The 16,816-nt window shown below is 39.7% G+C and overlaps 1 protein-coding gene across 2 annotated transcripts in view; it reads left to right on the top strand.

Annotated features, from left to right (window-relative positions):
* LOC103366924 (globoside alpha-1,3-N-acetylgalactosaminyltransferase 1-like) overlaps positions 1 to 14,896 on the top strand; it is a 19,210-nt gene extending 4,314 nt beyond the window's left edge. The window contains exons 2-10 of one of the 2 annotated variants that reach the window (XM_008294790.1): positions 3,239 to 3,271; positions 6,119 to 6,169; positions 8,446 to 8,508; positions 10,000 to 10,032; positions 10,112 to 10,246; positions 10,322 to 10,454; positions 10,523 to 10,718; positions 10,853 to 11,072; positions 11,140 to 14,896. In XM_008294790.1, coding sequence (XP_008293012.1) covers positions 3,239 to 3,271; positions 6,119 to 6,169; positions 8,446 to 8,508; positions 10,000 to 10,032; positions 10,112 to 10,246; positions 10,322 to 10,454; positions 10,523 to 10,718; positions 10,853 to 11,072; positions 11,140 to 11,278 — 1,003 coding nt within the window. In that variant the 3' untranslated portion in view covers positions 11,279 to 14,896. The remainder of the gene's footprint in view (positions 1 to 3,238; positions 3,272 to 6,118; positions 6,170 to 8,445; positions 8,509 to 9,999; positions 10,033 to 10,111; positions 10,247 to 10,321; positions 10,455 to 10,522; positions 10,719 to 10,852; positions 11,073 to 11,139) is intronic. The other variant, XM_008294791.1, reaches the window with a different exon arrangement.
* The last annotated feature ends 1,920 nt before the right edge of the window (positions 14,897 to 16,816 follow it).

Below are 16,816 nucleotides of genomic sequence, written 5' to 3'. Positions count from 1 at the left end.
TCCTTCAGTATCGCGGTGATTCTCTGCTCTCAGACATGCTGCTGTTTGACTGAATGTCAACAGATGGAGGATAGAAGTAACAGCAGCAGTCACAGACCAACACAAACCTAGACAGGGTGACACAGATTGACACAAACCGACGAAGACCAACACAAAATACACATCAACACAAACCAACACAGACCATTTAGCCCGTAGGTGTCAAACTCTGGCCCGTGGGGCAATTTTGGCCCTCCACATCATTTTGTGTGGCCCGTGAGAGATGTGTGTTTCCTCATCTGAAAAATGAATAGGACTTACCTGATATAATATAACATAATATAATGTTATAATTGATGTTATAATAACAGCAATGTGCCGACACATGGCTCCAGTCTGCGACCAAAATGTTCTCATATGTGACCATTTTTAAGCGTGTGTGAGCTAAAGTTTCACGTGGTCGCGTTGTGCAAGTGAATGATGATTGTCAGACTGATCTGGTTCCTTCCGTAGGCACAGTTGCACCACTTGTGGTTGGAAATAGTCATATTTCTTCCACACTGACTCAGTCTCTCTCTGCCTGGTGGGTAAAACAGTCAGTTTCGCTGTTACCGTGTTCCAAGAAAGCGATATAGAGATTATGTTAAAAAAAACAACAAAAAAAAAAACACACACACACACACACACACACAGCGAGGTGAGAGAGGGAGAGGCAGCAATCACAGTTCTGACTCTACAAACATGATGGCCAGTGCTATGGACATTTAAAATGCGCTCAGCTCGTAGAAAAGTCAGGTCATAAAAACTTCTTTGTGTAGAACGCGCTTTCCACTGTTTTCCAACAAATGTTTGGTTGCTCACCTGTCAGAGGAGCAGACACCTGGTAGCATCCACCAGAGCAGCATGTGAGACGTTTAGGGAACATCGGTAAAATGTACCATCAACTCATGCACATGGTCAGCAATTGTTTAGCCTGTGCCCAGTTCATGAGTGATATCAGAACAGGACTGGTGACAAAATAAATATATACATTACCGGTCAAAAGTTTTAGAACACCCTAATTTTTCCAGTTATTTATTGCAATTCAAGTTGTGCTAGTCCAATGAATAGCTTGAAATGGTACAAATGTAAGGACTGGACAACCAGAGGTTAAAAAAAAAAACAGGTTTGCTTACAAAAAATGAAAAATAATGTACATTTCAGAATTATACAAAAAGGCCTTTTTCAGGAAACACAGAGTGGGTTAACAATTTAAAGCTGTTCTGCAGCAATGAAGGTTGAAACAGCCTTGAAAGCTGGTGCTACTAATTCCTACAGGTGTTCCAACTTTTCTTGATTACATACAACTCTCTCTGTCTGCATAAAAGTATTGTTGGAACATACTGTAGTACCAGACCCTCATGAGCATCAGCTGAACAGTGCTGAACTGCAGAAAGTCATGTGTTGCTACAAAAATGGCAAGAAAAAGGCAATTAACAATGGAAGAGAGACAGACCATCATAACACTTAAAGATGGAGGTCTTTCCTTCAGGGAAATTGCAAAGAAAGTCAAGGTGTCAGTGAGAACAATTTTCTTCACCATCAAAAGGCACTCAGAAACTGGGGGAAGCTCTGACAGGAAGTGGTCTAGCAGACCCAAAGCCACAACTGAATCAGAACACGTTTCTGAGAGTTAACGGCTTGCGTAATAGGCGGCTCACAGAACAACAGCTTCATACTGGTTGTAGTAAGGAAGTCTCATTTTCAACTGTGAAGAGAAGTCTTCGAGCTGCAGGTTTGATAGGATGAGTTGCAGCAAGAAAGCCACTGCTGAGACGTCAGAATAAGACAAAGAAGCTCTCCTGGGCCACGAAACACCGCCATTGGACTACTGAAGACTGGAAGAAGGTATTATGGACTGAGGACTCAAAATTTCAAATCTTCGGTTCATCACGCAGGATCTTTGTACGTCGTCAGGTAGGCGAGAGGATGGTTCCACCGTGTGTGACATCAACTGTCAAACATGGAGGAGGGAGTGTGATGGTCTGGGGCTGTTTTGCTGGATCCAGGGTCAGTGACTTGTACAGAGTGAGAGGCACCCTGAACCAAAGCAGCTACCACAGCATTCTGCAGCGCCATGCAATACCCTCTGGTATGCGCCTGGTTGGTCAGAGGTTCATCCTACAGCAAGATAATGACCCAAAACACAAGTCCAAGCTAGTCCAAGTGGCCAGCACTTAAAGTCCATTGAGCTGGTTTGGGATGAACTAGACAGAAGAGTGAAAACCAAGCAGCCTACAAGTGCCACACAGTTATGGGAACTTCTGCAACAGACTTGGGAAGAACTTTCTGAAGAATATTTGATTTCTATTGTAGAAAGAATGCCCCGAGTGTGTTCAGCTGCTGTATCTGCCAAAGGTGGCGACTTTGATGAGTCAAAAGTTTAGAATACATTTTGGTCTATAAATTGATTCCGTGATTTATTTTTCAACTCAAATTGCTTATTTGTTCTGTGCTTTCATTTCAGAGTGCAATGGCACAATAAATTGAATAATTTTCAGTGAAAGACTGGAAAAAGTGTGGTGTTCTAAAACTTTTGACCGGTAGTGCATTTCAGATGAAAACATTCTACAAATATCTAGTCGTGTATCACTGAGAATAATTGCAACATAACTAAGTTATGCAAAAACAACTATTCATCAGCTGCATGGTGCATGAATAGCTGTGGCAATGGTGAACCGACAAAATGTGGGGTGGGGGACCAGATCATTAGGTGGTGTCACCAACGAAGAAAGTTGGTACCATTGGAGAAGTTCGTCTGGAGCCCTGCTACATACATTTTGGTTATGCATGCACAATTTTTGTACATAGAATAAATAATAATCAAACGCAGAGACAATTAGTTAACATGTTTAGGAGTTGTTTCATTTATACACTCACTACAGTCTCATGCAATTACAACTGGTCCTTTGAGGGCAAACATAATGCTTATGTGGCCCGGGATGAAAATGAGTTTGGCACCTCTGATTTAGACCAATCAAAAACCAACACAGACCGACAAAGACCAACACAGACTAACACAAACTAACATAAACCAACACAAACTAACGTACACCAACACAGACTAACACAAACCAACAAAGACCAACACAGTGAGTCACATTTAACAACACTGTTTAAAGGTTAAAGCTGGTTTTCTCCAAAGTTCCCTTTTCTGTGCAGGAAGTTTATTAAAGTTTGTGTATTCTGATTGGATTATTGTTTGTGTTTGATTCCACAGAGTTCTGTACTGTTACATCTCCCAGTCCTACAGGTAACGCACAGTAACACACAGAACCTTTTGACACTTCATTTCATAATTCTGACTTTTATTTCACATTTGCAACTATTTATCTTGTAATTCAGAGTTTTTATTTCATAATTCCACAATATGATGCACTATCATGATTTTTGACTTTTAGCTCATAAATGTGACTTTTTGTCCTTTAATTTTGACTCACTATTTAATAATTCTGACTTTTTGTCTCAGAAGTTTCATTTCAGAAACTACACATAAAACTAGTGAAAACCGCCACAAAGACCCATAAAACGACTCAAACGAGACACAAATTGATACAAAACAAGATAAACTAGACATAAAATGACCACAAAAAGACACAAAAGCTCCCCCACTGACCACACCGAATATTTGGATATCCGTCATTAATTGGGCTCAAATATCCTGAGCCCGGAAATAGCTATTCGGACCAGCCTTAAAAGATACACAAGAGAAACAAGCTTGGCATTCACAGAGTTTTTTGGGATTTAGTCAGACAATGAGAATAAAGGTTCATGTTTTCCATCTGTACCTGCCTATTTTATGTAATCTTTATTTAACCAGGTGTGTCCCATTGAGATTGACGTCTCTTTTACAAGGGAGCCCTGGCCAAGAGGGCAGCAACAAGAGTTACAACAATGTATTGTTATTGTTTTGAGTGGAAGCTGAAAAATTAACAAGCAACATTCTAATTTGAAAGTCAAAGTGACTCAGCTGATTCGTGAAATGACTTCTCTTACATTGAGTCCGGAGCTAAACCAACACCCCGGAGATGTAACACAAACAAGCTAAACACAGACAAAGACATGCAAAACTACCAGAATGTGATATAAAACAACCTCAAAATGACACAAAGAGATGTAAAATCCCTGCAATGACAGCTCAAGTGAGACATAAAATGTCCAAAATGGGTCAAAAAACAACAACGAAAACTTTACAAACTACTAAAATGTGACACGAAACGACTCCGTAGAGATTCAAAATAGTCTAAATGAGACACAAGAAGATCGAATTAAATGCAAACAGCTGCAAAGAAAAGCAAAAAAAGAAAAAATCAACTACATTTAACAGATGCGGAACAAGCAGAAATGTGATACGAAATGGCTTTAAAAAAGCTAAATGAGACGCAAAAGGACAGACCTGAAAGAGACGCAAACAAATCAACAACAGTGAATAATAAAGAAGAGAAACGCAGCATGAATATTTCAGCTGGAAGCTAAGAGACGGCAGGAAATGTGACCCAGATGGATATGCAAACTTCTCGGTCAAGCCTAGTATCATGTATTATGACTAACACACATGCAAAGGTTTGTTTGTGATTGTCACACAACAAAAACAGTTCATCGAAATGAAATTGTGCTTTTTTCCATGAACATTTGACAGATTCAAGTCTAGTTTCTGTTTATCTGCTGTATGCATACTGCTTATTGTTTCTGAGGTTCGCAGCAGAACAAACTGAAATATTTGTGTGCTGACAGTGGTGGTGAAAGAATTCCCACAAAGGATCTGGAAGCATTTATCCAATTGAATCATTAACTCAGAGCTATGGTGGCTGTGAATGCTCAGTGCTGCTGCGTCATGTCGCTGTGAAACAAACTCAGGCTGTTTGGTTGTTGTTGCTGCAGAACGACCAAAATCTGCAATTCTACACTTTCCATTTAGCTTTTATCTGAGAGCAGATGCAACACAAGCAGGGATCTAGATCGAGGAGAAAACAACCTGGAGAAGTGATATCGAACAAGTTCAAGTGCGCTGGGGTGTTGATGCCAATAGCAGGCTTTGTGGGAGGTGATAGGAATTTGGTGCAAAGGTGTTTGGTAACTCGTTCCACCGACATGGAACCACAAAGGAGAAGAGTCTAGCTATCAGCTTCTGGCCCTGCTGTGGTGGTGTCAGGCGGCTTTTGTTGGTCGAGCGGGAGGGAGTGTAGACCCGAATGAGAGGGTTCAGGTAGGAGGGAGCTGTTCTCATTGTGGTTTTGTAAGTAAATGTCACAGTTTTGAATTTGATGCGGGCAGCAATTGGAAGCCAGTAAAGCGATCTGAACAGCGGGGTGACGTGTGCTGCTGCATTCTGGATCATCAGCAGAGGTTTGACCGTGGATGCGAGGAGGCCTGCCAGTAAAATCTAACACAAAACGGCCGTAAATACACTTTAAATTGCTGCAAAGTGATGTGAAATTGAATGCAAACGACCACAAAACAACTGTAAAGCTGCAAAAAATTAACCAAACGGAAGAAAACAATAATTAAAAGGTACAAAATGGCTGAAAGGTGACTCAAAACAACCTCACAGAGATGCAAAATTATCTAAATGAGACGTACAAATGACCAAATTCAAACAACCACAATGAAAAACAAAAGATAGAAAAAAATGACTCTGAGACACAAAATGTGACACATAATGGAGAAAAACCTAAAATACAGTTGAAACCAGAGGTTTACATACTTCTGACTTTGAGAAAGTAATAAAAAAAATCAAAAAAAAATTCCTTCTCTCATTATTCTGGCGTTTAGCAAATAGAAATAATGTTGGTAATCCTAACTGACCTAAAACAGGAAAAGTTTAGTCACATTTAATGTCAGACAGTGAGAAAAAAAAAAGGTTTTATGGCTTTTTATACAGTGTATGTAAACTTCTGGTTTCAACTGTAAATGTAAAGAAAAACAAAACAAGAGAAATTAGATTTTTTTTTAAAAATGCCCAAATCAAATACAAAAACACACACAAAGGAAAAATAAAGCAGCAGAACGACAAAAATGAGACACGAAACAGAAGAAATGAGCTGCTTCTGATCGATTATCGGGATGATCAATAATCCATCGCCTGTCCGTCTGTTTGCAGAGTGGTTCTGTCCTTCGAGGAGAGGTTCAAAGCTTCAGACAAGGAAGCGAGGTAGGTCGCACCTGGAGCACTGATCGACCAATCAGAGGCCATCTACTCACACACCTGAATCAGACTCTTTCTTCACGGGTTCAGTTTGTTATTTGGGGGGGAAAACGAAGTTCTGTTAAATACTGTGGCTGAAGAGTCTTTTATTGAGGGTGATGACAGAAGAATTCTCATGTCTGAGAACATCTGATTCTCCAAATTCGGCCATGTAATGACTTGAGCGTCTGTTTTTCAACTCCAACAGTAACTGAAACTTTAAGGTCCGGTACTGGGCGCAGATAAGCTTGAAGGCTATATTTCCTTAAGTCCTTCACATGTTTGTTTTCTTTGAGTTATGTCTGAACTCTCTGATGAATTGCGTGATCGAAGCTCACCTGGGGGAGTGTTGTGTGTTCATGGTGGAGACGGGTTCAAGTGGCTTATCTCTGAGTCAACAGGTGCGATAAAACAATAGGTGTGTTTGACCTGTTCGACAGTCCAAATCGTAGATACTCAGGTTACCTGAGTCAGGTAACAGCAGGAAGGTCTGAGCAGATTGTTGAAGCCCGGAGTTTAGGACGTTTTACATCTTTTGTGGTCGTTTTGTTGTTTTTACGTCTTTTTTTGTTTGTTTTCGGCAGTTAATTATATTCGCCTGATGTCATTTTGGCGGTTTTACATCTTGTTCTTGTTTTGTGTCTAATTTTCATAATGTTACAGCTTTAGTGGCTGTTTTGCATCATAAGTTGCCACACTCTAAAAGGTAGTACCTGTGCTTAGTTGAATCACATTAGTGTACTTCACTTATTTCTCATTGTCCTGTTCATTTAACTCATGGACTCGTTTTTCCTTAAAGAGTTATAAAACTAACTACACTTGAGCAAACTGGACTTGAAACGTTCTGTTCCTGGACTGAACACAGTGAAGTTTCCACAAACATAACAGGGCGGCTGTGGCTCAGGTGGTAGAGCAGGTCGGTCAGTGATTGGAAGGTTGGCGGTTCGGTTACTAGACTAGACTAGACTAGACTAGACTAGACTAGACTAGAATAGAATAGAACTTTATTGATCCCTTTGGTGGAAACCTCAGGGAAACTGCTGATATCGTTTGTTATGTTAAATTTTGCCCTTTTTTGGTTATTTTACGTCACATTCTGGTTACTTTATATCTGCTTGTGGTTGTTTGCATTAATTTTCTTGTTTTGACTCATTAATTTTGAGCATTGGGTCCGACGGGGCCGGAGTGAGAAGGTTGAGCTATTCGAGTCCAGCCCTCATGTTGTTGTTGGTTATGTTAAGTTTTGGCCTTTTCTGGTCGTTTTACGTCTGTTTGTGGTTGTTTTACGTCACATTCTGGTTACTTTATGTCTTTTTGTGGTTGTTTGCGGTAATGTTCTTGTTTTGACTCATTAGTTTTACATGTTTTTGTGGTTGGTTGTGTGTACTTTTTTTGGTCGTTTTATATTTTTCGTAGTCATTTGCATTTGATTTTAGTCTGTTTGTGTCTCGTTTTGGTCATTTTACAGCTTTAGTGGCTGTTATGCGACAGAAGTTGCCAGTTTTTTTGTGTTTTTTTTTGTGTCTTTCTGTCGTCATTTCAATTTAGTTGCTGTTATTGTTTTATATCTTGTTCTTGGTTATGTTAAATTTTGGCCTTTTCTGGTCATTTTACATAATTTTATGGTTGTTTTACGTCACATTCTGGTTACTTTATGTCTTTTTGTGGTTGTTTGCATGTAGTTTTCTTGTTTTGTCTCTTTTTGCTTCTTTTGTATCTTTTTTTTGTCCTTTGCATTCAATTGTGGTCTTTTTGCGTTTCATTTTGGTTGGTTTGCAGCATTTGTGGTGTTTTTTTGTCAGTCAGATGACAATTCACACTAATGGCAAACTTTAAAAGTTGTTGTATTAATAGACAGAGTTGTTTGTGCAATAATATAGTGACATGAGTAACTTCATACAAATCAAAGTGTAAATGGATAGAAAGACGATTAAGTGGTTTTATTCTGAAAATGTTGAATTAAACTGCAGCTGATCGATAAATAATATTTTCCATCCACATGGAAGAAGTACAGAGAAAAGTGCAGATAACTTCTAAGCTTCGAAGCAGAAACACAGTTTAATGTTGATTTAATCTGTTTCAGTCTGAAGCTGCGCAAAGACGTTCTTATCTAAACTTTAAATCAAATCCCTGAAGTCACAAAAACACACAAGTCGTCGACAAAATGAAATCTATTGTTATTTCCGTTGGTTGTCAGTGAATGTTTTACTTCTAACATGTGTCTGTGTTGTGTTGTTGTGCAGACCACCTCAAGAAGTGGTTGTGACACTTTCTCGTCATGAGCTTCATCTGGTGTCTCAAGACTAGTAAGAACATTATTGTTATTGTTGTTATCGTTGTGAGTCAGAAAATCTTTATTAGGTTACATCTTGCACAAACTTATTTTAGTTTAAAAGTTCAAACAGATTCTTTACCTCTTTACTCATTGTTACTCAAATTCTGACTGAAAACAGTGAAACGCTTATTAGATGGAGCTCAGAGACACACACACACACACACACACACACACACACATATATATATAATCAAAAAATCACCCAAAATATCAAAGTGTACACCTGCTGGTTTAAATCTCTGTTCATGTGTTGTATTTATTCTGTTATTTATGTCAAATCTACATTTTAAAGAACTGTCGCATTAATGTGGAGGAGAAAGCAACACCGCATTAAAATACTCAAATAAAGTAACTCCAAGTGGTTTTTATGTACAGTAGTTCAGTAAGTGTACTTTGGTACTTCCAGCTCTGACAGTCAGGGTTCAGTCTGTAGCTGGAAGTGTGTGAAGGCTGCCACCTGCTGGTCAGGAGCAGCAACAGTTTCACCTGGTTTCTGCTTCTGCACCAAACATCCATCCATCCATTATCTATACACCATGTAATCATCTGTAAATGTAAAAAAAAAAAAAGAACAGAGTGAAGAACAAAAGGCAGGCTCAGTATCAGACCTCACATCAAACACCTGAAGAAGAAATACAGAGTGATTCTTTAACCGTCTGAATCCCAGAACCTGTCTGCAGTTTTGAAAATCTTTAAGAAATCTCCAAAGTTACACCATGTATCAGGTAGAAACTGTAATAAAATAGAGCTATCAGAACGTGTCATCTGTGATGTGTTTCCATAAGAAAAATTAACCAAATCTGAGCCTAAAATCATTATAATCCCACAAAATCTCTTTAGTCTACACGTCTCATTTAAAGAATCCACAAAAATAAAGTGTCTGCAGCAGGTTCTTCCCTTCTTCTTCCAAAAGACTGTTCCTGACAAAATGACCAAAGAGACAAAACTGTCATATACAAATGTGAAGCGACATAAACAAAACAGAAAAATGGCACCCGGTCGAGAAAAATGAGACGGAAAATGACAAAGGAGACAAACTGTCTCTCAGTCTGTAGAGGCTGTAAAACTGTGAACAGTTAAACTTCTATAGTATGTGGAGATTTTTTTCCAGTGGTTATAACACCTGTGGACACTTGGAAACATGCTGGACATGCTGATTCCAAGAGTTTTCTTGTCTTTGCACTTCTTTTGTTGTAAAACATTTTTGTAATTCAGAACGGCTGTTAGAGCAACTGAAAGTCTTTTTGAAACTTTAAATTATTTTATCACTGTGTCATACTGCACAGAAAAGGGAAAAATCAGCCCACAGTGACGAAACAAGACTCCACAGTTCAGAAAAATGAGCCCTCAGTGAAATGTCCGGCTGCGCCACCTTCAGGACAAACTGCAGGTCTGACTGTTGTGTGTCTGTATGAACTGTTTAGATTATTGTTCACATTGTTCTCTGATGTTTGTGTTTCAGTTTACGGTACAAACAGCCGAGCATTGTGCAGGGGTAAGTGACCGCTGCTGCTGTTGCTGACTATTGTTGTTGTTGATTATTTGTGTTGTTGATGTTGTGTTTCTGACCACAGGCGCACCGACGTGGTGACGGTGACGCCTTGGCTCGCACCTGTTGTCTGGGAGGGAACCTTCAACCCAGGTTTACTTGACACCATCTACAGACCGAAGAACATCACTGTCGCTGTCACTGTGTTCGCTGTCGGGAAGTAAGTGAGATTTCTGTGCCTTGGTGTCCATATCAACCGGAAGGATTCTGGTTTGACCTCTGATCTTGTGCGCAGGTACATCATGTTCCTGAAAAACTTCCTGGAAACGGCCGAGCAGCACTTCTTCGTTGGTTTCAGGGTGCATTTTTACGTGTTCACTGATCGGCCAAATGAGGTGCCTCAAATCAAGATGGCCGCTGGCCGACAGGTAAACAGTCACTTATGCAGTCGACAGCAGCACCTCTAGATGTTCATTAACCCCTCTTTGTCCTCCAGGTGACGGTGATGTCGGTGCCTAGTTCCAACCGTTGGCAGGAGATCTCTGCTCGCAGGATGGAGATTATCCAGACGCTGATCGAGCAGAAACTTGAAAACTACTGTGACTACATCTTCTGCCTGGATGTCGACTCCAAGTTTCACGGTCGCTGGGGAACCGAGTCACTGGGCGGACTGGTGGCTGTGATCCATCCAGGTCAGTGGATGTTCTCCTCAGAGCTCCATTCAAAGCAAATGCAGTTCTTTTTGGGTCCTTGAGATGCTTCACATTTGTCCTCATCCAATCAGATGATTTGGACTGTGTGACATCACTCCTTCTTGTATCTGCAGGTTACTATAGAGATGAGCGCAGCAGGTTCCCCTATGAGCGAAGACCCGCCTCCAGAGCCTACGTGGCTCATGGGGAGGGTGACTTCTACTACTGTGGGGGTGCGTTCGGAGGCCTCCTGCAGGAAGTTCACCTGCTCGCCAGAACCTGCCGCGAGAACTTTGAGGCTGACGCCAAAGTTGGCATTGAGGCGGCGTGGCAAGAGGAGAGTCACCTGAACAGGTAGGTGGTCAGTGGACAGGTTCTGACCCTCGTTGTGTTCTGTAATGACCTCTGTCTCTGTGGTCAGGTACATGTGGATCAACAAGCCCAGTAAGGTTTTGTCACCGGAGTACCTGTGGCAGGATTTTAAGTCCAGGAATTCAGAAGTCCAGATCATCAGGTTCTCTGGAGTAGTCAAGAACTATGCTGACATCCGACCTAACTGAACCAGACTTACCTGGACCAGAATCTACTGAACCAGACTCACCTGGACCGGAATCACCAGGACCAGATATACTGGCATCAGACTGACCAAATCTGAACTGACCTAGACCAGATGTACCTGGACTGATCTGGACCGGACTCACCTGGACTCACCTGGACTGGACTCACCAGGTCCAAACAAGTGAGCCTTATACATACTCACCAGGAGGAGCTGAATCAACCACAGTTCTGGACACCCCTAAACCTGGTTCACACCTGACTATATCACCTGAGCCTTACCCACGATCCACCTCAGGAAGCCCCTCTGGTCACTGCATACTCAGGACCTTTAGTTAACGCTGCATCACCTCTATTGAGCATGTGCAGTTCTCAAATTCTGGATTCACTTTAGAGGCCTTTCAATTGACTGATGCAACACGACCACGTGTTTTGAACTCAAACCAAAGTGTAAAAACTCAGGTGTCCTACATTTCATTGCTGTGCCTGAATGCACCATGCTGCAGGTGGAAATGATAATGTTAGCATGCTAACAACAACTAAGAGCTAAGTTTGTTCATATGGCTAACATAACCAATGCTAACCATCACTAACTTTTGTGTGGGGAGACAAAAGCCTTAATTCTTACAAACCAAAAAGCACTTCACAAAGATGAATCAGATACTCTGACATTAGTTTAGCTTGTTTTGCTAAGTATAACCTGTTTGGCTAAGTTTAGCCTAAAGCCAAATTTAGCCTGTATGCAGCAGAGATTTGTCTGTAGCTTTAGCTAAGTTTGATCTGTTTAGCTAGTTTTAAAGCTATGATTAGCCTGTTTAGCTTAGTTTAGCCTATTTAAGTTACTTTAGCGTGTGTTTTCTCCAAAGGTTTTTCCTCCAGTTTTACCAAAATTAGCCTGTGTGTGTCATAGATTTTTCTGTAGCTTTAGCTACTTGAAGCCTATTTAACTAACTTTTAAAGCTAAATATAACCATTTTAGCTTCAAACCAACAAACACACAATCTAGTTTGTCCTTCTAAAAGTGAACTAGCATTAGCATTTGTTATATCCCGTTGTGACACTCCTGCTGAAGATAACCAGCTCAGGAGAAAGTAACAGTCTGGCTTTAATGCGATTAAACTGCCTTTAAAACATAATAACTTGTAAAATAATAATTTAAGTAAAATTAAAATTAGTAAAAAGTCATTATTGAACTAAAACCTCTTGCACTGTGATTTTACAGTTAAAACTGGTTCACAGTTTAATTCGGAGTTTAAATTTTTGGTGGAACACACTTAAATTCAGTCAAATTTTAGAAGCACATGAAATCCACTTAGAGCTGCTCTGCTTCTAGCGGATTATTGCGAGTCTTGCTTTTCATTCTGCAGATTTGAGATGTTATTTTTGTGGAAGATTAAGCTAGGCTTAGCCTGTTAAGCTAAGTTCAGGCTGTGCGTGTTACAAATTTTACTGTAGCTTAAACTAAGTTTGGCCTGTTTATTTAAGCTTAGCATGTTTAGCTAATTTTATAAATGGTCCACACTTATACAGTGCCTTCTAATCTGAGTTCATTTTACAATTAGTGGATAACCTGCTACCACCTGAGTCATGACCACCCGTTTAGCACGTTAAGCTAAGTTTAGCCTGTGTGCAGAACAGGAAGCAGCTCAGACGTCTGATTCTGTCCTCAGTGGTCACTTCCGGTGTGTGTTGGATGGACTCATGTGAGGTTTGGTTTGTTTCATGTGGCTGTGCTGCTGCTGTTTGTGTTCAGGTGGGTCTCACTTGTCTGACAGTTTAAATCTGCTCAGGTGTGACACTCCCTGCTTTGTGCTTTTATTGTGTTTTCGTGTCAGCTGAAGATGAACTATTTAATCTGCTGCTCTCATGTAGTTGCTACTGATTTCATGAACTGTTACCAAAGAATAAAAATTTATCCAAATTTATTTATTATATAAAATCTACTCTTACAGCTGAGATATCTGAATGAGAGCTTTATGTGTCTTAGAAAAATGTTGATGTTTAACGAGCTGATTCTGTTGAAGTCTTCAAACTCACCGGATGTAGACTTCTGGTATAAACCTGTCACTGGCTGCTCTTTTCACACAGCATTCTCCTCCTCTTCCATTGTCTCTGCGCTACCGTTGTTCAAATCTACTTCACATCAGGAAACAACACATTTAAAATAGAAAGTTCTGTAGAGTATTTGGATCGTGCAGTGATGCAGCACTGCTCCTTTTTTAAAGTGAATTATCCTTGTTTATCAGCTCCCTGCTGCAAGTTTTCCACCACAATTCCACCATCACTTGACTGAAGAAACACTGTGGTTGCACCACTCTTAGTTCTGCCCACGATGAATGGGATTGGTTTAAAGAAATGAATACAAACAAGCTGATTGTTTTCCCCCCCAAAGCATTGATGATGATGAGACGATGATAAGGTTTAGTCAGACCATTCTACACAGAGTGGATAGACTGGTTTTGCACTGGTACAATCAGACCATTCTAAACAGAGCCATGTCACAGCTGTATAGAACCGTCTGACTCCTTAAGAAAAGACTTGTTCTGCAAAACCCAGTCAGATCTACCGAGGCTCCACCTCACAGCCACCAGAACATCTTGGTGCCTGCAGCAGGACACCTGCAGAGGCCTCGACCAATCAGAGAGGAGGCAGTGTGAGTCTGAGGAGTTCAAGATTTAAAAAATGATTGTATGTTAATATTTGCTAAGTGTTTGTGTTATTGACCCAGATGGAGAATGTTCTTGTGTCTTCATGAATTCAGATCTAAGCTCTGTCCTGCAGGTGGCGCTGTAGTGCTGCAACTCAGATTACAACAAACATAATTAGTTCTGCAGCGAACTTCCCATCATGCACTGTGTTTTAGACTGGATTTACACTGGTTTTAGACCAATTTTAGGTCTGGTTTCGAACTGGGTTTGAATATTATTTTGGATTTGTTTCAGGCTTTGTTGTTTCACATTTGTTTCATACTACTTAAAAAAATGTTTTGTTTTTAAAAAAAAATTTGGTTTAAATGTTTTGAACTGTGTTTAAACTGTGTTGTAAACAGGTTTTGAACTTTTCTTTTCTTTTCTTTTTTATTTTTTAACTGGGTTTAAACTTTGTCTTGGACGGCTTTCAGTCTGGTTTTGGGCTGGTTTCTCTTTGTGGATGTCACCTTAGCAAATCAGATGTTTGTAACTGCAGAGCACATGGAGGCCTGAGAAGTGATTCTGTTTGTAGTTTCTCTGTTTAATAATCTGTTATCAGTCCACAAACAACAATCAGTGCTTCCTGTTCAGCCCATCAGACTTCCTGTGACACTGAGAGCTGGAAGTCATCAGTGACCAAGTTCGTCTGAAACTAATGAAAATGTTAAATCAGATGTGAGTCCTCACTGAGAGAAAAAAAACTGTCCCCAGAGGATGGTTTGGTCTCTGCTGGTTACTGAAGAATCAATATCTGAGGTGTCTGCTGGGTTTTCGCTGATTACATTATATAAACAAATTGAAAAACTAGATCTTCACATAAAAGTATGACAGAGAAGAAATACTCTGTTACAAGTTATGCATTCGAATGTAAGTAAAAGGACAAACATATCTGCATTAAAATTTACTTTAAAAGTAAAAGTATTCATTCTGCTGGATAATGGGTATTACTGGACTATAATTATTGATTTATTGTGTTCATCATTTTAATGTTGCAGCTGCTGAGAAAAGTGATTTAACTGCATAAGCATATTTGAATGATGATGGTCAGATGTGGCGTCAGCGAGCAGAAATCCCATCAACAGTCCAGCATCTGCTGGTGAATGATGTCTGACTGTTCCTAAGTGACTCAGAACAGTCATTTTGTGTCACGATTTGGTTGTTTTATGTCTTTTTGTAGTTGTTTTGCATTGATTTTTAAAAAAATGTTTTTTGGTTGTTTTGTGCATGTTTTTGATTAAGGGAAATTTGACAAGAGCAAAAAACAGAGTTAAATAGGAATAACAGAAGCCCAACAGTGGATCCCTGAGGAATGCCTGATTTAACTCAGTTTGTTTTGTGGTGATCAGGCGTATTCATGACGTCAAAACTATCATTAACTTCATTTAAAAGACTGCAACTCAGTTGAAAAAAAACTTATTAACTTGTTTTGGTTGTTCTACATGTTTTTGTTGTTTGCATTTAATTTTTGTCATATTGTTTTATGTCTTTTTGTGTCTTTTTTCGTGTCATATTTTAGTCATTTCACATCTTTTTGTGGTCGTTTTGTATCACATTTCGTCATTGCTTAGTGAATGCTGTCTGTGAAAGACTCCGAATAGTTGGAGGACATGTTGAGGGACAAGATACCTTTTTTGTGGTTGTTTTGCATCACATTTTGGTCAGTTCACATATTTTTGTGGTTGTTTTATGTCACATTTGGGTCTTTTTTGCGTCACATTGTCACCGTTTTACGTAATTTTCTGATCATTTTTTGGTGATTTTGTATCAGCTGTGAATTGCTTCTTGGTGAATACCAGTCTTCCTGAAGGACTCTGAGGAGCTGGAGAACCTTCTTTTTTTTTCTTTTTCTTTTTTTGTTTTAAGACAGAATCACTTTTTTTGTGATCATTTTGTAGCACCTTTTGGTCATTTTCTCTTTTTTGTGATCATTTCGATCACATTTTTACATCACAAGCAGATGGGCGACTGAATCTGGATGAGGTGTGAAATTTTCTTTGTGTTTCCACACAAACAAAATCAGCATCAGACACACAAAGTTGGAAAGCTTTCATTTTGATATGTTTTCTGATGCGATGCAGGATGTTTGGTCACCAGACGCTTTAATCAGATGCTTTTTGTTGGTAACTGGTGAAGCATCTGATTGGCTATTGTGTGTGTGTGTGTGTGTGTGTGTGTGTGTGTGTGTGTTAATGCAGATAGAGATAACGTGTGCATGCTCTGATCTGTCTACTGTTGTGACGACCACTCTGTGAGGAGGACTTCTACTAGCTGGTTGATTTTAACTCTCACTTCAGTTCACAAATCATCTACTCAACAGCAGTCACTTCAATAAATTGTGGATTTTATCAATGTAAACAATGAACGATTAAAGACTGATTCCTCATTTAATGGTCCCACAACCATGTTGTGAAGCAGCAGGAAGCAGCTTCAGCTCACAATTATTTCCACTGTGGATAACTTTCTGGATGAATCAATCAGCTGTTTGGTCTCTAAAATGTCAGAAAATGGTGAAAAATGTGAATCAGCGTTTTCTCAAATGTCTTGTTTTGTAAAAAGATATTGAGTTTACTGTCAGAGGAGGAAAGAAACAAGAAAATATTCATGTTGAAGAAACTGCAAGCTGAATTAAGACTATTTTTTAATTATCAATATAGTCAGAGGTGAATTTAATCATTGATAATTAATCACGTGATCATCGGAGCCCCACAGAGCTTATTTTATTGTTATACATGTTTTTAAGAGTCAGTCTGCTGAATCGAGGGTCGATAGTTTTATTAATGAAGTTTGGTGCAGCAACACTCTGTGACTCTTCGCTGGTCTCCTGGATTAAGAAAGCGCTTAGTTTTGTTTGAT

The sequence above is a fragment of the Stegastes partitus genome, unplaced genomic scaffold, assembly GCF_000690725.1.
Source record: "Stegastes partitus isolate 25-593 unplaced genomic scaffold, Stegastes_partitus-1.0.2 Scaffold996, whole genome shotgun sequence".
In the NCBI taxonomy this organism is placed as follows: Eukaryota; Metazoa; Chordata; class Actinopteri; family Pomacentridae; genus Stegastes; species Stegastes partitus.
Note: the sequence above shows the minus strand (reverse complement) of the source record. Positions and strands in the feature narration are given on the sequence as shown.